This window comes from Typopeltis vanoorti, chromosome 12 (assembly GCF_054136105.1).
Source record: "Typopeltis vanoorti isolate ZY-2024b chromosome 12, IOZ_Tvanoo_1.0, whole genome shotgun sequence".
Taxonomy (NCBI): Eukaryota; Metazoa; Arthropoda; class Arachnida; order Uropygi; family Thelyphonidae; genus Typopeltis; species Typopeltis vanoorti.
Genome location: NC_143560.1, coordinates 50,591,272 through 50,619,017, shown reverse-complemented (window position 1 = coordinate 50,619,017; position 27,746 = coordinate 50,591,272). Strand labels below are relative to the sequence as shown.

General features: G+C 35.2%; 1 protein-coding gene across 4 annotated transcripts in view; it reads left to right on the top strand.

The window, feature by feature from the left end:
- Positions 1–27,746, top strand: part of LOC150100781 (GRB10-interacting GYF protein 2-like) — a 525,021-nt gene that overhangs the window by 133,825 nt on the left and 363,450 nt on the right. For all 4 annotated transcript variants that reach the window (XM_090401532.1, XM_090401529.1, XM_090401530.1 and 1 more), the window contains exons 8-10: positions 8,190–8,354; positions 17,542–17,633; positions 23,780–23,848. In XM_090401532.1, coding sequence (XP_090257658.1) covers positions 8,190–8,354; positions 17,542–17,633; positions 23,780–23,848 — 326 coding nt within the window. The remainder of the gene's footprint in view (positions 1–8,189; positions 8,355–17,541; positions 17,634–23,779; positions 23,849–27,746) is intronic.

The window sequence follows — 27,746 nt, the reverse complement described above, 5'->3', positions numbered from 1 at the left end:
GTTTTGACATTGACTGATAGATTATAGTAATACAACATTTGGTGTCTGAGTTGCCTTTGTATTGCACTAAATACACAAACTTGTGTGTCTTAAGTTTATGTTAATACTTTGACAATAATCACACATTTTTTTTAAATTTAAAAGAATGGAAATTCAAATATTTAATTTTTATATTTTTTATTATTTTATCATATCACCTTGTTTGGCAAAGTGGCCAGCATACATGCTCTCTAGCCAGCAGGTCATGGGTTTGAATCCCAGTGTGGGCATGGATGTTTGTAAAAGCTTGCTCTGGACAAGCGTGTATGTATATTTTCTCGAGTTTGTAAAGATTGTCTTTTACTAAAATAAATAAATAAAATTCAATTAAAAAAAAAAAATTGGTATCAAAATCCTTAGTGAAAATTCTCTTAAAAAATAATTTCTCGCTAGATTTTACACCCACCATGTCACTATCACCCATTATGGGACACCTGCATCAACCTTTATACAAACAGTAGCTGTCATACCTAGGGGGTGCATTGGCCATATGTGCAATGACGCCAGGATAGTAAAGGCGCCAAAGAGGAGGAAATACTTAAAAAAACGTTTTTTTAAAGTGATTTTTTATTGGAGGGGGTAGGGGTGCCAACTAAAGTTTTGCACACAGGCGCTGGACACTACTGCCGTGCCCCTGGTCATACCTCTCCTTTAAGTTATTCACTGACAGGTCAATTTATTTAAATCATCCTGCAGAATATCCATATCATCTCTATCAGCTGTTGCCCTTCCCAATTTTGCATCATCAAGCAGTTGAATATCCTCTCTGAAATCATTCTCCATATCAATATACAAATGAGAGTAGTGGTCTAGTACTGAACCTCGAGGTACATCACTAGTTGCTCTCATTCTCTTAGATTCCACTCCACCTTATGTTACTCTCTAGTGCAGCGGTTCCCAACCTTTTTGACTTGTGGAACCCTTTTTAGAATCAATTTCTATGGCGGAGCCCCTTAGGCCTACCTTATGTCTTACAAGTTAATGTATGTCCTACAATATCTTTATACTGTAAAGATATACCTACCTTATGTCTTACAATATCTTTATATTATAAGACATAGATGTCTTACAATAAAGTCCATACAATAAACTCAGTTCCTCCAATTTAATCATTACATCCAATTCAATTCAAATACATATTCGTTCATTACTTGTTATTCGAAATTTTTATTATTCGTTATAGAAGACAATTCCTGTTTAATTTTACTTTATTAATTTACAACACTTTATTAATGAACACTTACTAACTACACAACTAAACACTCACAAAGAAATCGCAATGTTATCGCTATGAAAATTCACTGTGAAGTGATTGATTCTACTTTTTGTTTCTTATTCTTTAATTTCATTCAATTTTTATTTATTTTTTTCCTGGAGCAGCTGCGGAGCCTCTGGGAAGTGCATGCTGAGCCCAGGTTGGGAACCACTGCTCTAGTGTCTCTCAGCCTCTCCTATCCATGCCACCAGCTTCATATCCATTTCCATTTATTCTAACTTTTGTAATATTTTCCATTTGTTATTCTGTCAAATGCCTTTTCAAAGTCCAGTAGAATCATGGTATAGCCATTTCCATATCTATTCCTATCATTCTGTTATGAAATGTGAATGAATTGCTAAAGCAGGACCTACCTATTATAAAGCCATGCTGCCCACCATAGAATATTGTATTCCTATTCACACATTGCTAGATTTTAACCCACAGGTCAGCAAACTATCTATGGTGTGGGCCTGATTGGCCTTCTGCCTGTTATTGTGGCCTCTGAACTAAGGATGGATTTTAAAGAAATTTCATGATAAAATCATGCAGTTACTATTTTAGTATCCATAGAATAGAGTTAATGTGATGCAGCCATGTGCCTTCGTTTGTGTATTGTCTATGACCATTTTTGTGCTATGTGTAGTTACAATGCGACAGTATATTGTACAGGTAGTTCCCACCTTTACGAATTAGTTGGTTCCTGGCAATCATCTGTAAATTGGGAATTCGTAAAGTGGGAGTTTATTTGCCATAGAAATAATACTATAAGCGAGAGTTACGTTCGTAAGAAGGAATATGTAAAATATAAAATGAATATTTAATGATGAGAAAAGATTTTACTGACCAAAGATTTACATATATAAAAAAATAATATAAGAAAAATTTTAAATTAAAAAAGATTCTTTGAAAAAAAAACTAGCTCATTTCTATATCACTGGGTGAATTAGCAGCTGTTGTGGTAGGAGGAGATATATTAGGAAGCTTCGGTGCATCTTTTTTTTTTTTTTTTCAAAGAAGGCCTAGAGTATCATCTGCTTCATTGACTTTCGCTTCTTTTTGTTTAAAATAGCTCAATAGCAAGCAGAAGCGTTATTCATTTCGTGGGAAAATTTACTAAATTGTTCAAAGTCTGAATCTTGTGATTCAAAGATTGCTTGAGCTTTTTCGAGAAGTTTAAATGCTTCCTTCTATGTCTCTTAAAGTGAAAAACCAAGTTGGAGCTTTATATTCGTTATTTTCTTTGTCTTTTTCTTCTTCGTTTCTTTTTTGTTCTTCTGATTGAAGAAAAGCATTCATCCTCATATCTGTGGTTTCTTGTCTTTGATGAAGTGCTTTATTTCTAACCCAACTCTCAGATCCATCACTCAAAACTGGTTTGATCACTGTCTTGGATATTGCTAGTTTGGCTAATTTTTCTTTTATTCTCTATAAATTTATTCAGCTGGCTATCCACTATATACAAAAAAGCTTTGCTTATTCTGTTGTCTATTTCCAGATTTAACTTGCCATCTTCAATAAAAACTGCCTAGATAGCTGAAATATTTTACTTGTTCTATAGACTCTTCATTCAAAATGTAGCTCAAGTTTTTTGCTCCTGCCTATTTTCATAGATTTGGTCATTGCTGATTTTCATGCCAAATTTGTTACAGATGTTATTCAGTTTAGTTAGAGAATCCTGAAGACTTGCACTAGATGTGTTTAGGAGTACATCATCTGCATAAAGTAAAGAGATAAATTTGACATCTCCAATTCTAATATCAGGCCTAATACCACCTCATTTCATAATGTTATCCATATAGATGATGAATAAGAGTGGAGATAATGTGCATCCTTCTCTTATCCTTGATTTTACATCAAACCATCTTCCTGTATTTCAATCTAACTGCTGACGGACAACTTAAATATAGACTGTATATTTCTCTGTATAACACTCAATTCACCCATATAATTGTAGTGTTTGAAAAGCTTTCCTCTGGGCACCCAGATCTACAACACTTAAGTATAGATCCTTGTCATATTCCCATGATTTGTCAACAATTTTTTTCTTAAAGTTGAAAATCCAATCTTGACAACCTCTGTTTAGCCTGAACCCAACTTGTTCTCCAATTTCTCTTCCATAATCTTTCTCAGTCTCTTTTCAAGAATGCTTGCATAAATCTTACCTGGAACACTTGAGTAGAGAAATTCGCATAATTCTCACATTCAGCTTTATTCCCTTTTTTATAGATGGGTACTAGGAAAGCTCTACGCTAATCATTGGGAATTCAATCTCTAGACCAGGCCTTCTGAATTATGCAGTGTAGCTAGTGCAAAACTTTTATGCCTCCATGCTTAAGCATTTTGCTGCCTTTCCACATTTCAAGTTTTTGACAACTTTGTCTCAAATATTAATATGTATTCCTCGTTGCATTCTTCTTGAAAATTTTCTTTGTATGGTCCTGCCATTGCTTTCAAAGTAATTACTCCAGACATTTAGGATATCCTTATCTTCAGTTTCATGTTATCTTTATCATCTTTGATTCCTTTTATAGTACTTTGTCCTCCATTTCTAAGCTTCTTCAATAGCCCTGAGAACATTGTCACCCTCCTGATATTTATATTCTATATTTTTATTGGTCTTCTCATGACTTTTCAGCTACTTTCACACATAGCTTAATACTATACATTTTTCTTTGTTATTTTAGAGAATTTGCCAACTTATTTGCTGGGAACTTTAAGTTTGCTTTCTTCTTTTCCTCGACTGCTTCTTTAACTTCTTGTGTCCACCATGGTGTTCTTATTTTCTATCCTTGCAGATAACTTTGCAACATACCTTCCTAGCTGAATCAGTATCTTCTTCCAAGTTTGCTACTGAAACTCAAAAGTTTGGTTCTTGTTTTCAATCTGTTTCATCTTTTCCTTCAATAATGTTTGTATAGTTGAGTCTACAGTTTACCTGTAAAAGCTACTCAATTCTAATTTTTTTTATAACTTTTTTTTTTACATACTATTCTTTTCAGTGTGATATCCATTTTTTTCCTGCTTAATACTAAGTAATGGTCACTTCCAATTTCAAATCCTGTGTTCACTCTTATCCTCAACTAGCATATCACTGTCAATGTGGTTTTCTTATTTCTTTTGCCTTTTCTTCATGTGAACTTTGTGTACATTGTTATATTGAAACATGGTGTTAGTAATTACTAATCCATGTCCTGAGTGGTAGTCCACTAAATACTTACCATTATTATTATTAGTTTTGTCCTTTTCTTGAATTTTCCCAAAATGTTCCTATCTGCCTTGTGGGATTCTCCTCCTCTGCTGTTCAGATCTCCAACAAGGATCACTTTTTCCATTTTCTTTGTCAGCTGCCAGTTGTAATGACTCAAAAAAATTCTCCCATTTCTTCCTTAGAAGAACCTTTTGTGGGACCATAGGCACAGCTAAGTTTTATTGTCCAATTCCCTATGTTGAAGTGTGCCCAGATAACTGCTTGAAACTGCCTTCCAATCAAGAAGTTTATCTTCATATCTGGTGTTGAATGCTATCACTACTCCTTCCTTTCCTTAATCACTATTGTCTGAAAATAACATCCTGTACTTATTTAGTAAGATCTCACCTGTTTTTGTCTTCTTTGTCTCAGTAATGCTAATTATGCCCACATGATACTTTTCCAGTTCTTTTGCAAGTTTGATTTCCTTTCTAATACTCCTTTATTGATGGTTCCTATTTTCAGTTCTTCTGATGTTGGGTTTATTCTTCTTCTGGATGTTGAGTTGAGGCTTGTTCCAGTAGCTGACTTTTTACTGTTCACCCTGGTTCCCTGATGCAAATAGCAGGGTCCTTGCTTAACTGGGCAATGCTCCAACTGGCATGAAATATCACCATTTTGTACCATCATATGCATTTGTAGTTTAAGCCAATAGAGAGTATAATTTTGGTCAGCTATGTCCCAAATTGCTAGCCATTCTCGTTTGTTCAGTACCCCATAGATAACTACCAAAAAGGCACATCACCTGGTGGGGATTGGACATTAGGTCAGAAGCCCCAGTCAGTGTTATGCATTCCAGAAAATCAATATGGGGGTCTCCTCCCAGTTATTTGACTTTCATCCTTAAGCTACCCAAGCATGAATATGTCTCATGAAAAAGAATTCCATGTCTCATTGATTTCCCCAAAATCTGTATTTTAAGCCAATAGAGAGTATAATTATAATTCCCCAAAATTTTGTTAAGAAAAAGTTTTATGTCTTGTATATAAGTACATGATATCTTTGATTGGTCCATGAAACTTGAAATATTTGAAAAAAATGGAAATATGTACTGTCTGGCCTTTCTCAGAAAAAGTTTGTTGACTCCTGCTTTAACCATCACTCCTGAGATATTAATTAGTCTATAATTTGCTGCCTTTATCTTGGAGCCACCTTTATGTAATGGAACTATCCCGCACTATTTCCACTTCATTGATACCTTTCCAGAGCTGAGACTTAGGTTCAACACCTTCATCAGAGGCATGCCATGCCAGTTCTCTTGCACTTTTGCATAGTACACAAGATGACATGCCATTCAGTCCCACTACTGTATCTATGTTGAAAGTTTTCCATATGCTGAACTCTTCTTGTTCATCTGCCTCAATTCTGATACCAGTTTCTGTCACACCAGCAGCTGCAAAATCTTCACTAATCTTTACAAAGTGATCACCCAGTGACTCGATTATTTCTTCTTCTTCTCATCCTCCTACCATCAGCATCGATTAAAGTCGTCCTTCCATAATTATTCTTACTTGCTATGCAATGAAAAAAAAAATGTGTGGATTTTCTTTGGCCTGCTTAGGTAATTTTCTCATAATCTCATTTGGCCTTTTTTTCCATGCTAATTATTACCCTTCTTGTCTGCACTTTTTACCACTCATGAGTATGCTGATCACTGCTTTTTTTTTATATTTCCTTTAAAGAGTTCTTTTTATGCACCTCTTGCTTTGTATCGCTACTCATCATTTAATCCCCACTTGGTTTATCCTCCTGACCTTAGGTACACAGTTTGCTACTGCTTCTCTCAAACTATCTCTGACCCCTCCTTCCCCATGCACTACTGTCAATCTTTCCTTGTAGCCTCCCAAGCCATTATGGCATTGTTCCAAGATGCCTCATAAGTGTCATAATTACCAGCTTTATAGTCCAACATAATCCCTTTCTTGACAGAAAATTCTACATATTTAGCAACTTCCCAGAACAAGACTGCATGGTCACTCTCCTCAAATAGAGGCAAAGCAGCTACTTTGGTTATGAATATATCTTCAGATGTTATTACCAGATCGGGTAGTTTAAACTCTGGTCCCTTCCATGACATACTCTTTCTGATAATTATCCCTTAGCTACTGTATAAATTCAACTCCATCTTGCCATGCCTGCTCTTTTCCTTCCAGTCTGTTTTCACTGTCGATGCCCCCCCCCCATAATAATTGCTCCACCTGCATTCATGTTAATCTGCACAAGCATGATATCCACATTATCCTTTGGTTTCCCCTGTTCTGTAACAGCAGCAACAATATATTTTGTCTTATTGGCCTGTATCTTGCACTAGATAACTCCAAATGAACCATACCCATAGATTTAATATCTTCTGTAACTTTTACTTTTGTTGGTTGAAATTCTTTAGCTGTCATCAGCAGTACCTACCTCCTGTCCTAATCCCTCTATCTTCCCTGAAAATACAATACAATTTATCTATCCCTGTAGCTACATCATTTTCTCTCAGCCAATCACACCAATGCCTATAATTTTTGCCAGGCTGAGCTGATCAATGCCCCAAACTCCTTTTATTTCTGATACTTCTGGCATTCATGTATGCCCCTTTTCAACATTGCCTGGAACTCATAGTTACCCTTGCATAATATCATTACCATCCCATTTGGTTTTGAAACCTGTAAAACTTCATTTAACATTGCATAATCATTTCTGTGAGTACATTTTCTGAGGAGTGGCTGAAATCAAACATTGGCACACCCAGGGGGGGAGCAGGGTCCCTCCCTGGGTGCACCAATGATGTGACCCAATAAATGGGGGAAGAACAGAAAAGAAAAGGAGGCATGTAGTGAGAGTTGACAACTCACAAACATACCACCTACACAGAGGGAACCCCATCTCCTGGCTTTGATAGTTACCCATGCAACCACATACTTGGTCTTCCTCCAGTCATGAGAGAGAGAGAGGAGCCCAAACCTGAGATTTTATAAGACATAATTGAAGAAGAGATGGAATTGCACGGGCCCTACTCCTCTCTTGAGATAATGGCAATTGAGCAGGAGGCATGGGGATGTTTTCTGCTCTTGTGGGATCTTCTGACATAGATGTCTGCAGTCTCATCACGAGTTCTCTGTAGGATGGTAATTTATGATGCAGTCTGATTGCAGCTATTGTTTGCCTAGGCAAAACTCTTCCAAAATCTCTAACATGAGCTATCTTCTGTAGCCAACAAGGCAGCATGGTAGGCAAGACAATGTTCCTCTTCAGCAGTCTACCATACCTCTGCATGTTCAGTACAAATTCCAGTGGATTGATAAAATTCCATGTTTGGTCTCTAGAGCAGGGTTTCTGGGTTGTGTATAAAAAAATTTAATAAAGAAAATGGAAAAATGTCCTTAGCCACCCATCCATGAAACATTTGTTGCTCCTTAATGTTACTTTGCTAATTAATGACCTGGATAAATCTACCTAACATCTCAGTACTGATAACTATATCTGAACACAAATAAAACATTGACATCTTTCTTTACTTATATTTGTAGGCTTTTGAACTTTCTGTATAAGTACATCACTGTCTTTTATTTCTTATTTCTACTATATGTGGGCACCGTAAAATTACTTTTATGTCAGTTGTTTTTTTAGCTTTTTTTATTTAATATTATTTTATTGCAGGAGGAAAGGGAAATTGGAGAAACCACGAAGATAGAGGAAGAGATATACATGAAAAAAATAATTTGAACAATGAAGACTTTAAGTTAAATGGATCTAATAAAGTTATTTCTCACCAGCCTAATCGAAAATCGGAAACATTTTGGGATGATGAATTGGATTCTACGGGTAAATATAACATACAACCTAAAACCCTTACTAGTGGAATGAAAATAGCATTCTTGTTTATACTTATTTTTAATGTATATTTTATATTTCTGTTCTAAAAGACAACTCATGCATTGTTAGGTAGTGAACTGTATTAAAATTTTCTACGGCAAGCTTTCACTAGTTCTTTTAGTCTGCAAATTTACTCTAATGAAGTCCGTGCAGTTAGCCAAGTGGTTTTGCACTTCACAAAAACTTGAAAGGGTGGACCCCCCCCCCCCCCTTTCGAGTCACCAGAATTCAAGGAGAACCAGCCTACCAGTCCGGAACTCGAGGGGGGGTTGAGTGCCAGAGGGAGACCCCCTTTTGAAGACTCGGCACTCAGAGGCTACCCTGAGTGTCTAATCTTCAAAATTCGAGTCATCAGAATTCAAGGAGAACCATCCTACCAGTCCGGAACTCAGGGGATTGGGCACCATAGGCACCAGGTGGTGTACCCCCCCCCCCTTTTGAGTTATCAAAATTTGAGTCATCGGAATTCCAGAAGAACAGGCCTACCAGTCTGGAATTCGGGGGGGTTGGGTGCGCCACGGGGCGGAACTTCCTTTTTGAAGACTCAACACACAGGGGATACCCTGAGTGTTGAGTATACGTCTGTAATGCAGGTATCCTTTTTCATTCGTTTCTGTTTGATGTATGAAACTTTTTAGAACATTCCCTTTTCGCTTAAACATGATGAATCATCTGTGTGCGGTCCGTGTAACATGTATATATCAACTTTCGCTTAAGGATTACAACAATCAAACTCATTGTCGACCATTATAACAGTGAGTTTGATTGTCAAATCAAATCAAAGTCAGTATTCATTACTGACACTTATTTTCATTTCGTGATTTTGACTAGCGAAAGTTATTAAATACATGTTACACGGACCGCACACAGATGATTTATCATGTTTAAGCGAGAGCGGGGAATGTTCTAAAAAGTTTCGTAAAAGGTTCATACATCACAAACAGAAATGAATGAAAAAGGATATAGTACAGCCATGGTTTGTAGATCTCTGCTTGGCTTCTTGCCAAGAATAGTCGATTTATGCTGAAGGGAGAAGGAAATGAAGGACGTATGAATTGGTCACCAACACACGAAATCACATGCTTTATAGGTAAAATTTTCCAACTGTTATACAAGCAACATAGTTATCTACAATGATCATAAAAGGGAAGTTAATTTTCCGACATGTAATAATAAACAACTCATTCCACAATATGGACTGATTACCCTATTATCTGAATGGATTCAACTCCTGTTTACATGTGCAGAAGTGTTGAATGGGTAATATATGTTTATATAAAGGTAATATCTGTAATATATGTCTGTAATATACTCGCATTATAGACATATATTACAGATGACGCATTACTTAACCTTTAATAAGGTTAAGTTTAATAAGGGGGTGCCGTAGGTGCCGGGGGGGGGAGAGCCCCCTAGTGTGTGTGTATGTGTGTGTATCATAATCATCATCATCCTTTTCAAGGGTTTAGTCCTAGATTGGCATGTTCAGCCCTAAGAAGTCATCATTCAATCTCTTTAGAGAATGTCCTGGTTTTCTTTTCCCTAATGGTTTGTAATTGAAAAGGCTTGTGTGTTGGTTGTGTGTGTGTGTATATATATATAAAAAATAACACTCATGATTCCTTTACAGGTAGTAGGAGAGGCTGTTTTAGCCCTATCTAACAGAATCTCTAATCCGCAATGAACAGCATTGGTTTACTAAGGGAAGAATGTTTTAGCAACTTGCTCACATTCTATAATTATATTACTATTGATAAATTGGAGAAGATAAATTGGAAAATATGAAATTGGATTACAAAATATCATCATCAAATTCCTGCCATGTACCCTCAAGGGGTGTACAGGATATGATAGTACTACACGAAAAATTTACATCATTACTAACTTCCTATTTACAGTTTTCCTCCAAATCAGTCTGTTACTTGTCAAGACTCCAACATTATCGGATCTTATATTTCTATCGTCTAAGGCACTTTGTACCTTATCAATCCACCTATATCTTGATCTTCCTCTGGGTCGTTTTCCTGCCAACCTGGTAGAGTATACTTGTTTTGCTAATCTTTCCTCGCCCCTTCTGTTTAAGTGACCATACCACCTGAGATTAGCTCTGCTAACGCATTCCTGGATGCTGACAATGTCAAGTTCTTTCCTAATATCCTCGTTTTTCATATGATATTGCCATTGATGCCATCTGTTCATGCCTCTAATCTTCCTCAGGACTCTCATATCTGCTGTCTCTAGTCTTTGGTCAATTATTTTACTTCTGACCCAGCTCTCAGATCCATAAGTTAAAACTTGTTTGAACACTGTCTTGTATACAGCTAATTTAGTGTTTTGACTAATTTCTCTCTTATTCCATATGAATTTATTCAATCGACTTCCTACCATACCAGCTTTGTTGACTTTGTTGTCTATTTCTATATTTAATTTGCCATCTTCACTAAAAATCGTGTGCCTAATTAGCTGAAATGTTTTACTTGTTCCACAGGTTCTCAATTCACAATACAGTTGACATTTTCAATGATTCTGCCTAATTTCATTGTCTTTGTCTTTTTATTGCTGACCTTCATACCATATCTATTACAACAGTTATTCAGTTTAGTCAGTGAATCTTGTAGTGGATTTATTTAGAAGTATAACATTGTCTATCATCGTATAACATATTTAAGTATACTAAATATCTAAATAATGAAAACTTATGTAATCTTCTTCTTCTTTTCCACTGCTATGCATCTAATTTCGACCCCGCCTTCTCGATAACCAAAAATGCACTACGTAGAGACAGCTAACTCCAAAAACAACCACTGAAGGATGCCTTGTATTACAGAAAAAACAGTGTAACACAAATCTCGACAGAAGTCGCACTATTTATAATGTTGAATAATGTTTTATTTGTACTTGTTGAACAATACAGGATTAATTTTGCTCTCTATATCTGCATGTTAAAGCAGTTTGCAAAAAATAAGCATTTCAAGGAAAAAAATGATGATGTAAGTTTAGCAGGAGACTTAAATGCAATAATTGGAAGCATGAAAATTAATAATATAGGAATACATGGAGAATATACTCTAAACAGGAATGGTAAAAAATTAATTGACTTTGTAGATTATAATAACCTAAAAATAATGAATTCCTTCTATAAACATAAAGACATACATAAATATACTTGAGCAGCAAGAGGATGGAAATCAATATTCGATTATTTTATCTTAAATGAAAAGACATCAAAGTTTTCGTTAGATGTTAGAGTTCACAGAGGATGTGAAGTAAGCAGTGACCACTTCCTCGTTAAAATAAAATTAAGATTATCACCTAAATGGCTACAAGTAACAAAAACAGAAAAAAAATTTAAAACCATTATTTATAAAACTAGACTATTGAATGACACAAATATACAATAGCTATATGAACAAAGAATTAACCAATATCTAGATAAAATAAAACAAAATGAAGAAATAGAAATAGAAGGCTTAATATAAAAATGATACTAAATGCAGCAGGAAATGAAAGCTTAGGAAAAACCAAAAAATTCAATAAAAGGAAAAAACTGAAGATCTGGGATGATACAATCAAGGAAATAATTAAAAAGAAGAAAGAAGCCTATCACAAATGGTTCAGCAGTAAAAGATTAGAAGATGAAATTGAATATAAAAGAATAAGAGCCATAGCTAAAAGAGAAGTCCATAAAAGACATAGAGAATCATGGAACAAATTTGTTTCTAATTTAGAACATGATTTATATAAAATAAGACCCAATGTATATAAGATTTTGAAACACTTAAATGCAGATACCAAAGAAAACATAAAATTAAACACTGAATTGAAATTAGAAGAATTTCTAAATTACTACACAGAATTGTGGACAGACAAATATTTTAAAAAAGATAACTGGCAAACAATTTGCAAAAATGAAACAGAAATAACTAAAGAAGAATTAGAAATCACTAAAGAAGAATTAGAAATCAGCCTGAAAGAAACGAGAAACGGAAAATCACCTGGAGAAGATAAGCTAGGTTCAGAACTATACAAATATGCAGGAACAAGATTCAAAGAAAGACTTATTATTTTTGAATAAAATTTATTCAACTGGTATCCCCCCAATAGAATGGAAAAAAGCAATTGTGATTCCTATCTTTAAAAAAGGTAATAGAGATGACCCTAAAAATATAGAGGTATCAGTATACTAAATTCCTGTTACAAAATATATAGCAGAATCTTAAATAGCAAACTAATGAAATATTCTGAAAACTTTAGAAGAACAGAATGGATTTAGAAAAGGATGATCATGAATCGACCCAGCCTTTTGCCTAAAATTAATAATAGAGAAGAGAATACAATTTAAAAACACATTGCATTTATTGACTTTTGAAAAAGCATTTGACAAAGTTAAAAGAAACATATTATTTAACATATTAAAAGAAAGACAAATACCAAATAATATCCTAAAAACTATCACAAGTATATATCAAAATAATCAAATACAAATAAGAATAATCACGAGCTATCATATACGAGAAAGAGAGATAAACCAAGGGGTCTGACGGGGATGTCCCCTCTCAGCGACTCTTTTTAATATTTACTTAAATGAAATAATAATAAAATGGAATAAAAATATACATCAAGGAATTAAACTTTCTCCTACAGTGAACTTAAACATCTTCCTTTTTGCCGACAACCAAATAATTACAAATTCTGAAGATAACTTACAGAAAGCCATTTTAGATCTAAAAGAGATAGCCAAAGATTATGGTATGATAATATCAACAGAAAAATCAAAAACTATGTCCTTTAAAGGACAAGATCCAGCAAGAACTAAAATATTGGGCATATTTCCCTGAACATATACCCCTACTGATAAAAAGCAACATCCAGCAAGAGATGCCATGTATGTGCCAAGCATAATGTAAGAAGTGAGACTACGTGGCAATGTAAAAAATGTTTGATACCGTTACATTTACCTAAGTGCTTCGAAAAGTATCATGCCTTGCAAAATTATTAATATTCTTTATAATAAGGTAAAAATTAATGAAATAAATCATATGAATTAAATAAATAGTAGTTTTATCTGTTCCAACTTTAAAAATAATTTATATATCAAAAGGTTAATGTATGGAAGCAAAATCTGGACAATGAAACAAAAAGACAAAGATTAATAACAGCAGAAATGAAGTTTATGAAAAAAACTGCGAAGTATACCCTATTTGATCACAAAAGAAACAAAGAAATTATGAAAGAATTAAACCAAGAACCAGTAATAGAAAAAATTAAATAATATAAACATAAATGGATGGAACACATTCAAAGAATGAAAACGGAAAGATGAGCAAAAGTCGACTAATTGAACCAGCCAATAATAAAAAGTATGACAGGAAAAATAGACGTATGGATGTGAACATGAACAAAATGAATAGAGTGAATGTGAACATGAACAAAATGGATAGAGTGCTGCATGGAGACTCGTTAGTACGAGGTGTGTTAGTAGAGGATTTGACAAAATCATACCAACCTGGTGCGACCATAAAGGATGCAACTGAGTCTATTAGACAGCAAAAGGAAAGGGTGAAAGAAATGATTGTTATGGCAAGTACGAATGATTTGAAAGGAGATAAAATGGAAATGATAGAAGACGTGAATGAATTATTTGAGGTAGCAAAAGAAAAGAGTGAGAGATTTAGAATGATTAGTCTTTTGCTGCGGTATGACAGTGAAATGTTTAAAAGGAGGGCCATAATTGCGAATGACTTTATGCGTGGGTTATGTATGACGAGTGGTGTGGAGTTAGCTCGATGGCCGAAAGGATCTATATAAGATGGATGGCTTGCATTTGAATGGTTACGGTGTAAGGACTCTTGTGAAAGTGTTGCTGAATGTAATGGATGTGCAAATTCAGGGAAACTAGATTTATTAAGGGGGGGAGGGTAAATATACAGTCCGTAGGGAGGCAGTTGAATGTATGAATGAATATAATATGCCCGAGCGAATAAGGACAACAAATCAGATTGGGATAGTTAATATAAGGCGTCAAGGTAGGGTTGGGGCTAATGAGGGGTTTTAAATTCATGTACACTAATACTAGGAGTATTAGGAACAAGAAGGAAGAGTTTTTGGCCATGGTTGGCACTTCCAGACCACAGGTTATTGGTATTAATGAATCATGGCTGACTGTAGATGATATAGCTAGTGGGATTGAATGTGATGGATATAGTGTGTTCAGGAATGACAGGGAGAATAAAATGGGGGAGGAGGAGTATTGTTGATGATAGCTGATGAGCTACAGCCAAGGAGAATAGAAGTTGAATTGCAGGATAGAGAAAAGAGCACATTTGAGGCCATTTGGTGTGAGATTGTGGCTAGCAGAACTAAATATACAATTAGGTGCTGCTATAGACCAGGTGATGGAAAAGATGGTGGTGACAGTATGCACAAGCAAATAGAAGAAATGAGTGGAAGGAGGGTGATTATTATGAGAGATTTCAACTACGGTCGCGTTGATTAGAGTGAAGAGAGGACACATGGGAGGAAGAAATTGGATTTTATGTGGTTATTAAGGGATAACTATTTGTGACAGCATGTAATGGAAAATACTAGGGGTCAGAGAGTGCTTGACCTAGTAATTACATCTGAGGATTTGGCTGTAACAAATATGACCACATTGCCACCAATTGGTGAGAGTGATCATAGGGTCTTGACTTGGGAGGTGGCTAAAGGTGTGGAATTTTCAATTAAGACAGGGTACATGTGGAATTATCGGGCTGGTAAGTATGACAAGCTTAGGAGCTTGATTGGTTCAGTGCCATGGCATGTACAACTGCAAGGACTAGAAGTTGATAGTGCATGGGAGGCAGTTAAGAAGTGTTTGCATGAAGCAATGGCTGACTGTATACCTAGAGTCCGAATAATAAATCAAGTAGGGGTTAAATGGATGAATAACACCATTAAGCTTGAGCTGCAAAAAAAGAAACAACTATGGGGGGAATTTAAGGAGAAAGGTGACCGGCAGGCACATGAACGGTATAAAGCGCAGGCCAGAAGTAATCCTTTTTTGCTTTTCTTACCACGAGTGTGGTAAGAAAAGCAAAAAAGGATTACGAAAGAACATTGGCCATGCAAGCTAAAGAGAATCCTAAACAGTTTTTTAGATATGTAGCAAGTAAAAGGAAAAATGTATATGGCAGAATGATTTTAAAGAAAGCCGATGGTAGGGAGGTAACTGAATCAGTTGATATAGTTGAGTTACTGAGTGAGCACTTCGCAAGTATATATCAACCAGGTGGTGACATTGCAGAAACAAATAAACCAGTAGATTATATGGGAATTGTGGTGAATGAAGTGGAGGTGAGTAGTCTATTGCATAACCTCAATGTCAATACATCCGTGGGATTGGATGGTATACCAGCTCGTGTCGTATGAGGAGCAGTTAAAGAATTGTCAGTACCCTTGACCATTTTGTTTAATTTGAGTCTCAGGTCTGGGTTAGTCCCACGAGGGTGGAAAGAGGGGAAAATAGTTCCACTGCATAAAGGTGGTTCCAAGACTGCTGTTGTAAATTACCGACCGATTAGCATATCAGGAATCATTGTCAAGGTCTTAGAGAAATTAGTCAAGAAAAAAATACAGGATTGGATTGATGAAAATGGAATATTGTATTGGGGACAACACGGTTTTGTGAAGGGTAGATTGTGCCTCAGTAACTTGCTCACATTTTATAACACAGTGACGGCTGAACTGGATAAGGGTAATGGGCTTACATTGATACTACTGGACCTTGCCAATCCTTTGACAGGATATCACATGGAACCCTAATCAGTAAACTGGAGCAGATGGGGATAGATATAGGGTTGGTGAGATGGATAGGAGGGTGGTTGAAGGAGAGATACCAGAGAGTGGTTTATTCAGGAGTGGAGTCTAAAAGACGGCTTGTGACTAGTGGTGTGCCACATGGCTCTGTTCTTGGACCACTGCTTTTCAATTTGTTCATCAATCATATAGGAAAGGATTTGAGAGGAAGTGTTCACTTGTTTGCTGATGATGCAAAGTTGGGTAGAGCAATTGTGAGTGCACAGTATGTCAAAATTTTAGAGGATGATTTGGATAGTTTGGTGGACTGGGCTAGGAAAAATGGATGTCAATTTAATGTGGCAAAGTGTAAGGTTATGCACTTTTGGGTGAAAAGAATAGCAGCAGTATATCGCATTGGTGGAACTGTACTCCAGGAGATTGTTGAAGCCAGGGATTTGGGAGTGTTGGTGGATAGGGAATTGAAGTTTAGGGAGCACATTGCAAAAGTGACTAAATCAGCTCATCAAATCACTTGGCTTCTGAAAAATACTTTAACATGCAGAGACAAACAAGTTGTTGTTCCTCTGTATCGAGCCTTGATAAGACCGCATCTGGACTACTGTGCCCAGTTATGGGCACCAGGGTTTCTTCGTGATGGGGAGGAAGTAGAGAGGATCCAGAGACGAGTGACCAAGATGATAGCAGGTCTGTGGTATGAACCTTATGAGAATAGGTTGAAGATTTGTGGGTTGCAGAGATTGGACGATAGGCGAAGGAGGGGTGATATGATTGAGACATTCAAATTACTGAATGGTTTCTATAAGATTGATCCAGAAGATATTTTTGAAAATGTGACTGGTGGTGGGAGGACTAGGGGCCATGCATGGAAGCTGGACAAGAGTGTGATTGATGAGTGTTAGAGCTAGGTGTTTTACTTGGAGAGTGGTGAATGAGTGGAATAAGCTTCCAGAGTCTGTTGTGGATGCTAGACCGTGAATGAGTTCAAGGCAAGGTATGATAGATACTGTGTCAATGTCGAATAGTTGTTCTTGACATGATGTTAGGGCCTCCCTCAATGAGTCTGTCGACTCCTTGGAGTTGCCCGGAACAATAATAATAATAAAAAGCCTTAAAGTACAAGCCATTAGGAAAAAGAAAACCGGGACGTCCTCTTAAACGATTCAACAATGACTTCTAAGGCTGGAACAGGCCATACTAGTCCTAAATCCTTGATATGCATGATGAAGGAAAAAAATAATTTCTTTTCACTTTATTTTTTATAAAAAAAAATAAAATTTATAAAATATAAAATTAATATATTATTTTGTTATTGATATACTTAATATTTTCTATAAAGGAGATCAGCTGCCTGAATGGAGTACAGAAGATAATGCTAATGCTGACCGTGTTGGAACCTTTGATGCTAGTGGAGCTTTTATGGAAAATAAGGTATATTAAAACCAGCTTTATAAAATTTATCACCAAATTTGACCTGATTACCAAGCTTCCATAAATATAGATGATTATTACAAACTATTCATACTGATCAGGCATAATGCTCAGTTTGACTGACAATTTATTTGAAGTTATTTTTTTTGAAAAGTTCTGTAGAGTACAGTAGTTTTGCAAAATGGATACTGAAATAGTGGGAGATGAGAATAGAGCACCGTACTGAAGTGTAGTCTCAGGTAATGTTGTGACTGAACGTGGAATTCTTTGAAGTGATACTTGCCAAATTCATAGCAGTTTTAAATATGAACTTTGAAATGTTTTTTTTTTTGTTTAAATATTTTGCTGGAAGTTCTATTAAACACATGAATACTGAAGTAAGTATGAGATAAGTAGGCATGAGATCACTGCAGAATTTTTTGGAATGAGGCTTAGCTAATTCACAGAAGCAATTTTAAATATGAATGCCTCTTCAAGGTAAGTTCAGAGACTTTATTACACTATCCAGATTTAAATATTAATGATTATATCTTGATCTCCAAATATTCTCATTCCTGACATGTTTCAAATGAATAATTCAGGTCACACTTCTAGCTTATGGTTTTGACTATCAGTTATCAGATAGTTGCATTTATCCCGTATTCTTCATTTAAATTGACTGTTTTCACGCGTGAACTTATTTGAAAATAACAGATTATATGTGATTAACATCTTCAACTCTATTGAAATATTTACTTTTCCTACATACTCTTAATATATCATCTATCAAAGTCTATACATTAATGAATATTGATTTTAGTTAACAGGAAATGGAATTAATTATTGCACATAAATAGCTTTTTTTTTTTTAAACTGTAAATTATTATAATCTTTATACCCTGTTTTCCTGTCCTTTTTAATTACCTGTACACTTATTACTACCTATTCCCTCTGAATTCTATTTTTATTGCTATCTTGAAGATGCTAAGGATCTGAGAGGGGAATCTGAATTGGTTATCAGTTAAAGCAATTACAACACTAAAATATTAATAATAATAAACCTGTAATGAATGTTCTGCAACAACAAGAGATCTGGAACTTGTCCAACTGTCATGCAGACTGCAAAAGAACATGCAGGTAGCTTTTTATGTCTCTATACAAATGCTAGGAGTATCAGAAACAAAGGAGTCGAGTTTCTTGCCTTAGACAATACGTTGGGACCTCAGATTATAGGCATTCACATTGGGCATGAAAAGAGTAATCATAATGGGAGACTTTAATTATCCAAATATTGAATGGGTAGCAGTAAAATCTCATGAGAACAATGAGACTGAATTTATTGAGCTGTTGCAGGACAACTTCCTCAAGTAGCATGTGACAGAATGGGACAAACATTGACAGTGTTTGTCCCATCCAGCAACCGATCCCATTCCACTGAACTCAGTATAGTCTTCAGTTGGTCATAATTTCCTGCTTTTCTGCATATGATTAATATCACTGCTAAAGTTCGCACCAGAAATAACTTAGTTCAGAAGCTTTGTGGTACTCAAGTGCCACAACTCTGCGGTGCACTGCAGTGAGGGTCATACTGCAGCAGAGTATGGTGCTCCTGTCTGGCTCAATAGTTGGAAGTTTATTTTCCACTTGGTTAGACTATAATAAATTTAGTTTAATCCTTTATCCAAGTGTGAGCAAACAAAGTTTGCGCCTGAAAATATCTTCAGGATGGGATAAGGTAGTACAACACCGGGCAACTTGCAGCATAGGTGGAGCAAGCTAACATCACTCCTATCTCAGTATCTCCCATAATGCAAAACAGCCCGGTGTTGTACTACCTTACCCCAGTCCTGAAGATATTTTCAGGTGCAAACTTTGTTTGCTCACACTTGGATAAAGGATTAAACTAAATTTATTATGGCTCAATAGTTACCATGTCAATAAACTAGTAACTATTAAATGGATAAGAATCCTTAATTGTTACGGCTTTTTATTTTAATTACAAAACTAGACTAGTTTATTGACATGGTAATAAACTAGATACTTAACTCAACTCAACTCTGCGGTTAATAACAGGTTGCATTAGGAGTACACCCTTACAATGGCTCTCCACTTGGAGCCATATTGCTCCTTCGGAACTGCGACAACAGGAAGCCTTGCTTCGTGAATATAAAAGAATTTTGAATAACCCAATACACGAATTTATTCCAGATGCATTATCTAATAGACTAAAATCCAGAAGACCTACCATAAAAACCGCCCAAAATCTTCTTAGCCAGAATGACAATATGGTGAGTAGGTGGGATGTACTGTGGTCCTGAACAGTATCATCTGAAGTTAGTAATCACATAAACATCTTCCAAAAACCATCTGGATTTGACCTGTCCAAGAATATATGGAGGACGGCTAACAGGATTCGTACAGGCCATGATGTATGTGGAGATGCACTTTCAAAGTGGGGTAAGATACCAAATCCCCACTGTCCCTGTGGAGCCGAGGCCCAAACCATTCACCATATAGTACAGGAATGTGAGAGCTGACAGGATATTTTTGACCTATCCCCAGAGATGATCAACTGGATTAAAAACCTAAGTGTTAAAATATGACTAATCTTCTGTCTGATGCTTGTCATAAATTTCATATTTGTATTTGCCTGAATGTAGACGTTTTTTTTTTTTTTTATATCATATATGCGTATCTTATCTATATTCATGTGTATTATATCTTATTGTCTTTTAACCATGTGTACAAGCCATACAATAAATAAATAAATCCTGCTTTGTAGTTAGCATATAACCTTTTCTGAATGGAACATTGATAAATTTAGTCACCAGTCACCTCCCAAGTGAGTACTTCATGATCACTGTCAACAACCAGAGGCAGAATAGTTATGTCTTTAACTGAAACACCGTTTAACACTAGATTGGATTATAGTGTCAGAGGGTGTTTCAGTTAAAGACAACTATTCTGCCTCCAATTGGTGACAGTGATCATGCAGTACTCACTTGGGAAGTGACTAAGTTTATGAATGTTCCATTCAGAAAAGGTTATATACTAAACTACAAAGTAGACTGAAGACTACACTGAGTTCAGTGGAATTATACAGTGGGGATTATGAAATGTCAACTAGCAGTCTAACTTTGAGTATCTTCAGCTGAAATATCTGTAAGCTTAATCCTCTTGAGAAAAGTCTAATGACTCTTGACCAAGACCTTCTAGTTTCTAGAAACTTTTCATGGTGAAAGAGGAAGTTGGCCGTGGATAATTCGCATTCTCTACCTCCCCTTCATTTTCTAGCTAATCCTAAACCAGCAGTTCATGGTTTCATCATATAGGTTCGAGTCATTTTTGTGTTACAAACATTTATATGCTATTCCTTTGTATATTTCTTATGTGAAATTATATTAAATGGATTTATGTAGAATATTTAATGTTTTCCATTGGTGTGGATATTATTTCCTATGTAACAATTCCAGTTAAACCTTAACTACATTAACTGTTATGGAATGGCATAATAATTAATATATTCAAGCCAACCCTAGTTTAAAAACACACTAGAATCAGACTATATAATGTCTTGTCAAAACCAACTCTACTATAAGGAAGCAAAACATGGACCATAAAAAGGAAAGATGAAAAATGAATTCAAACAGCAGCAATTAAATTTCTCAGAAAAACAGCTGGATATGTCGAGTGGGACCATAAAACAAATGAAGAAATTTTATAATCCCTGAATATAAAACCAATTAATTACTACATAAGACAGTATAAACAAAAATGGATAGAACATTTAAATTGAATGGACAAGAGCAGACTACCAAAAATATTATAATAAGATATAAAATAAGTGGAAAAAGAAGAATCGCAAGACCAAGAAAGAGATGGCATGAGACCAGAACAGGACACCTGGCCTAAAATCCATGTTAGGAAGAAATAGAACACTGTTATGGAAATTTGGTTCTTTCTACAATTTTATTCATTATCAGAGGTTATTTTTTGGTTTACATTTTTATCCACTTAAAATGAGTCTCCTCCTTACTTCATCAGCTTTAGGTATTCCATTTTCAGCGTTTTGTTTTTTCTTTTTCTTGTTTTTTTTATATTTTTTTTGGTATTATTCTGTAATTTCTTCTTTTATTAATTTTTTCAAAATAATGATTCCAATTATTCAAGAATATCTATCTTCATTTGCTATTATATCACCTTTATATCTTCCTTTTGTTGATTATCCCTCTATTTATAATCATTATTGTGATTATTAGCCTAAAAAATTAGTCATAATGGGTCTAAACCTTCATTCCTTTTTTATCCTTCAGAACCTTTGGATACCTAGGTATAGAAGCAGGCACTTTTCCTCCTGTGCATTAATGATCTGCTCAGAGATCATTATTCTATTTTATTGTGCTGATGACAGCATGCTCCATTCCTCTTCATTTGCCTATCCCATGCAATAGCACTAATATGATTCAAGCTTCACATTCTTTGTCTTAAACAGTGATCTATTGACCATTCTTCAGCAGAGTGAGGATATTCTAGTGACTTTTGCTGTTACCAAATGACAGTTTTGTGTGATTTCTTATAAGATTTCATTTCCCTTTTTGATAATATTAAACCTCTTTGATCAGGATTGTTTTTTATATAGACTAACTTAACATCTCTGTCCTTTCCTGGTGCATACACATTATGTCCATGATCTGCTGTTTCAAAACGCCCTTTGTCCTCTACCATTCATGACACTGCTCCTCTGTACAATTTCTAACTATATAAATTCCAAGTATGTCCAAACTAAGAATACTCTTCTGACTTTGGGAGTGATAGCACCAAAAACTTCATAAGAATGATTGATGCTTTCCAGAAGAGAGTACTGCTTAATAAATGAGATCTCCCTGTCATACAAATTCTCTCTAATCACTTTCTTAGATTCTTTTTCTGTTTTGTCTTTTATGTGTTCTTCATAGTCCAGTGCCTGGTGGATTAATGGGTTATATATATATATATATATATAGGTATTTTCATATGCAACTGCTTCACGTAACTGGCCATTACCTCTGCCTTCTTCTGAATATATAAAAATCATGAGCAGCTGTTGGTCAATGTCCACACGTGCTTCAGCTTCAGACTCATAGAACCAGCTCTTACCTTCTGATTTCATTCCGTCTTACCTGTGTTCTTTAAGTTTGCGTTCCCATACCTTTTTCTGCAAAGACTACAGGCTAATGGTAAGGAAATATCCTTTCTTCTTGATCATTTGCTTACATATAACACAAGTGTATTATAGGTGTTCTCTTATATGTAGGGTGGTTGATATATATATATATATATATATATATATTTCAAAATTGACTTTTGTTTAGCTATTTTTGCACAGCTTAGCTATTGGAACTTCATGTATAATTTCTAGTTTTTTTGCGATGCTCTTATTTTCACTTACCAGCAATGCTTGTGTATTTGAGTCTGTAGTTTGTCTACTAGTAATGAGACTGATTCTTTTTGAAAATTTAGTAATATTTTTTATTTTCAAGATATTATCTTTTATCCTGCTAAAAACTAGGTAGTTATTACTTCCTAATTCAATAGTCTAATGTGTATATTTGCTTTGTGTGTATATTTGCACCATGTGAATTTTTCACAGGTTTATGTTGTATATTGGTTTTCTGTTAATGTTTGTACAAAAAACATATAAAAGGAGCTTGGTGGTTTAGTTTTCTTAGTTTCAATATCAGTTATGTTTACGTAAGTAATTCTTCTGCTGACTCCTCTCTCCAGTCCTTTGAAGCCTCTTGTGTTAATAGCTAACTCCTCTCTGTTCCTTTGAAGCTTCTTGTATTAACAGCTAATTTTTATATTATCCTGATTCTTTCTGAAGCATAATTGGGTAATGACACAGTTGTCATAACTTGATTGTTATATTAATCCGTATAAATTTGAGCAAATATAGAATACATTTTGGTCATCTATCAACCCATACTGGTTTGTTTAGTGTCCAAATGGTTAGGATATATCATGGGAAGGTGATGAATAGAAATTGGATCAGAAACCTCAGTCAGTTTTCTGTTCCTTACAGGTTATCTCCTGGTTATCTAGCCATGAATTCTTAAGAGAATTCCTGAAGTAAGCTGCTTAACAATTATGGTTGTAACTCTGAAGTATTCCATTTATTTTTCTTTTAGGTTGACGAAAATTTCTTTGCAGAAGAGGAAAACTTAAATAATACTCTAGAAAATGGAAGAAGAGAAAAGGTAAGAATAGTTCTTGTTTTTTTTAAATAACTTTTATATAAATCTCACTTAAACATTTGCAAACCTTACAGTACATTATCTCATCTTTAGCCTCTTCTTGTTACTAATCTAGTTCTCCTGCTCTTGAGACACAACATGGCACTTTTTTTTTTTTTTCCAGCCCTCTGGTAAGCAGTTGTGGTTTTGGAAATTATTTATCAGCTAAACATTTTCCTAGATATCCATACCTCTGATATTTGAACTCGTAGCCTGTTAGTTAGATACCTGTATAACTGTCATCTATACAGGCAACCAACCTAGCATTATAATTTTTTTATGTGACTCCCATCCAGGAATGGTTATGTAAAACACTTATAGTACATTTGTACTGTGGGATGGGCTAAGAATTTTTTTTCTTTTTCTTTTAAAATTTTTATATTTTTATATTTAATTTTTTTATGCAGTCTGGAAACCCATAAGCCCAAACATGGAACTTTAAGCCACTTCAGGCCTTCAGTAATTGGGGTGAAAAGAATTATAAAAATGGAGGAAAATTCACATAAAAACTTACTTCACGTAATTCAAACATTCACGTAATGTAGAATTTTTGCCCAAGTATTATAGGCATCGTGAGCACAAGATTGCAGAATGGTGATTAAACAATAACAGAAGGTGCCACAAAATATTGTTTCCTTGGTATGAAAATTAATAATATTAGTAATTGTTTTACTGGAACTAATGACCTAAGAGATGACAAGTATTATGCAATGGATGATGTGAAAGAATTATTGGAGAAAGTGAAGATTGTGAGTCTGCTGCCATGCTATGGTAGAGGCAAACTGAGGAGAAGGGCGATGATAGCTAATGAATCAATGTGCAGGTTTGTGCAGAAGGAGTAATGTAGAATTTGTGGACCTATGACCTGAGTTTGATGGATGGAAAGATTTGTACAATACTAATGGACTGCACTTAAGCTCTTTCTAGACATTTCCATAAATGTCTAGAAAGAGCCTTGTTCACTGAATGTGAAAGTGCAAAGTCAGGAAAACTAAAAAAAAAATAGCTCACAGGATTACTTGGTTATTGAAGAACACACAAGCAGATAGGGAGTTATCATTCTTCATAATAAAGCCTTGATATGACCACATCTGGATTACTATGCTCAGGTTTGGTCACGGGGGTTTTTTTTGGATGAGGAAGTGGTGGAGAGGATCCAGACCTAAAGATCCTAACCTAAATCTATCCTCACTTCCTGTGAGGGTAGATTTAGGTTTGTACATTGCCAAAGTTAGTTGATAAGTGAAAAAGAGAGGATATGATAGGAACATTTATGTCATTAAAAGGCTTTTATAGGATTGATGCAGGAAAGGTTTCATCACTTGGCCAGAGTGGACAGAACAAGAGTTCATCCCTGGAAGTTGTGTAAGAGTGTAGAGCAAAGGCATGAGGAATAGAATTTTTGCTTCTAGAGTGGTGAATGAATGGAATAGGTTGTCTGAATCAATTGAGTGCTTTCTGTTAATGGTTTCAAGGAGAGGCGCAATAGATAGTGTTGGTAGTGGGTCTCCCATGATGGGTCTTAGAAATCAGAGATGCCCATGTTAATTAGTCATTCTCATGTGTCATCATTTGACACTGTAGGATCACCCCTATATACCTCATTGGGTTTTTTGGAGTGAAGCCTTCTGCTATATGAAGTGATAGGGTTGCAGATGCCCTTTCCACAAAGAATTAGGATGACAGTCACAAACATCCAAACCTCTTGTAGGATTCGAAACAGCAGCCTTTTTGCTGGAGAGTTGATACGCTAACTACTCTGCCAATCAGGCCGAAGGTGCCATGCAATAATAATAATAATAATAATAATGTTTTTCCATAACTCCACATGTGTTGCCATTCGTTAAAAACATTTCCATAAATGATAGCATGTTTTAAACAAAATCTGCATTTTGGAAATACTCCAACATTCCCATAGATAAACTGAAGTAAGTGAATATTCTGGGCTCAATGTAACTTAAATGAAGGTTCCTGGATGCAAGCAATTCCAGACAGTGCTGTTTTGCATCATTTTACGAGATAGCAGTTAATATATTCACTTTTTTTTTTTTTTTTTTCAAAAATTAAGGAATTTTGCAGTTTTTTTTTTTTTTTTTTTTTCAAATTCATTTGCAAATTGTTTACTTTTGACCCAGAAAATTTTGAAAGAAATACTCCTTTATTAAATTTATGTATTTGAAATAACATAATTACAGGTATATTTTATAATGTCTAAAATTGTTTTTTGGCATATAAGAATCAACTCCTACTATAATACTCATTTGTGATAATAAACTACCAAAAGGTTCTGGCCAAAGAACTATATCATCACTGCTGTTATTCCAAGTGTAATTTTTAGGTATACAGTACTTGGAGTATGAGTAACTTGGATGTGTCTAACTTTTTGTTCCTTCATCCCTCTGCTATATTTAATATATCAGTGGTGTACTGACTGTGGAACGATTTTAGTCTTGAGGTCTTAAATTATTTATGCATTAATTCTTACAAGTGCATTCTTTACCATACAGAATTATGCAATAAGAAAGAGATGAAAATATTGAGCACATCTTATCTTCAGTCTCATATGCAGTATACTAACTCTCATAAATTGGGATCACCTGTATAGTCTTTGTCTATTAAATTATTTCAGGAAATTGCAGTGTATACTAAATATTAATTAAAAGAAAACTTAAATCAATACTTCATGGAAACATAAAACTATGATATGTGCACACAGACACTAACAACGAACAAATGAGGCCAAAGAGAGTAACTAACATTGTTTCTAGAGTCCTAAAGGTGCCCTTGAGAGCTAAATTGGGTTGTCTTGGCTGATGTTCTCATGATGCAAGCTTCCCAAATTTAGGGCAGTCTCATGCACCCAAATTTGTTGAGGTTTAGAAAGTTTTTTGGAGCTGATTCTGTGACCAATCTTTCGTATTTATATTTACTGCGGTGTAGTAAAGTGGCTTTCTTCCAGCGGGGTGTCCAGAACATGGTCTGCAAGTCCTGAGTGGCTGCATTGGTGAAACTGGGTGTAGTCTTTGTGTTCGGATATCCTAATATTAGTGTCCTGCCTGTTTGGCCATAGTAAAGTTGTAACAATATAACCCATAAGAGTCATGCCAATATCGCTGTCAGCGATATTGGCATGACTTCTGGACATAGTTGCACTTATTTGGGAGCAGTCAAGCAGTGTAAAATGCGAGATGGTGGCATTGTGAAACTTTCTGCTAGGAGTCAAAAAGATGGAGTATGATGAAAAAGAGAACTCTTCCAGTTCTATGCAACTTTTGTATCTTTACTTGTAAGTCCCACACGTTGCTTTGGAATCCAAATGGAAGTTATTAATTAGGAAGAATATTCTCTGAAGATTTTCTAGCAGAAAAATACTTTCCTTCAGTTTAATTTAGTAAGTGCTATAGCAGCTCTTTGCCTAAGCATGTTCTAGATAGATACTTACAATATGATTGTAGTACAAAGAACACTCCAGTTGATAGTAAGTAGCCTTTTTACCATGTTGAATCAATTTGGTCCAAGACTCTAATCTTCATAAGAAGATTAGAGTGTTGGACTCTTTCTCCATATTACTTTGCATGAACCTCTGGATGGTTTGTCTAGTTTCTTGGGGAGTGGGGATAAACTTCACTTGGGGAAACCCTGTCACCGCTCTATAAGACCTGTCAATTCACCTTCAATCGGAAAGTCTTATAATGTTCATGTCCAACTAAAGATCATTTTTTTTTTACTTTTTTTTTTTTTTTTTTTACTTTTTACATTTTTTTTAAATGTAATTCTTTTTACTAAAACTGCTGTTGAGATGGACAAACAAAATGTGGAATATATTTGTCAGTTTTTGGCATAGTTTGAATTTTGAGCTAAA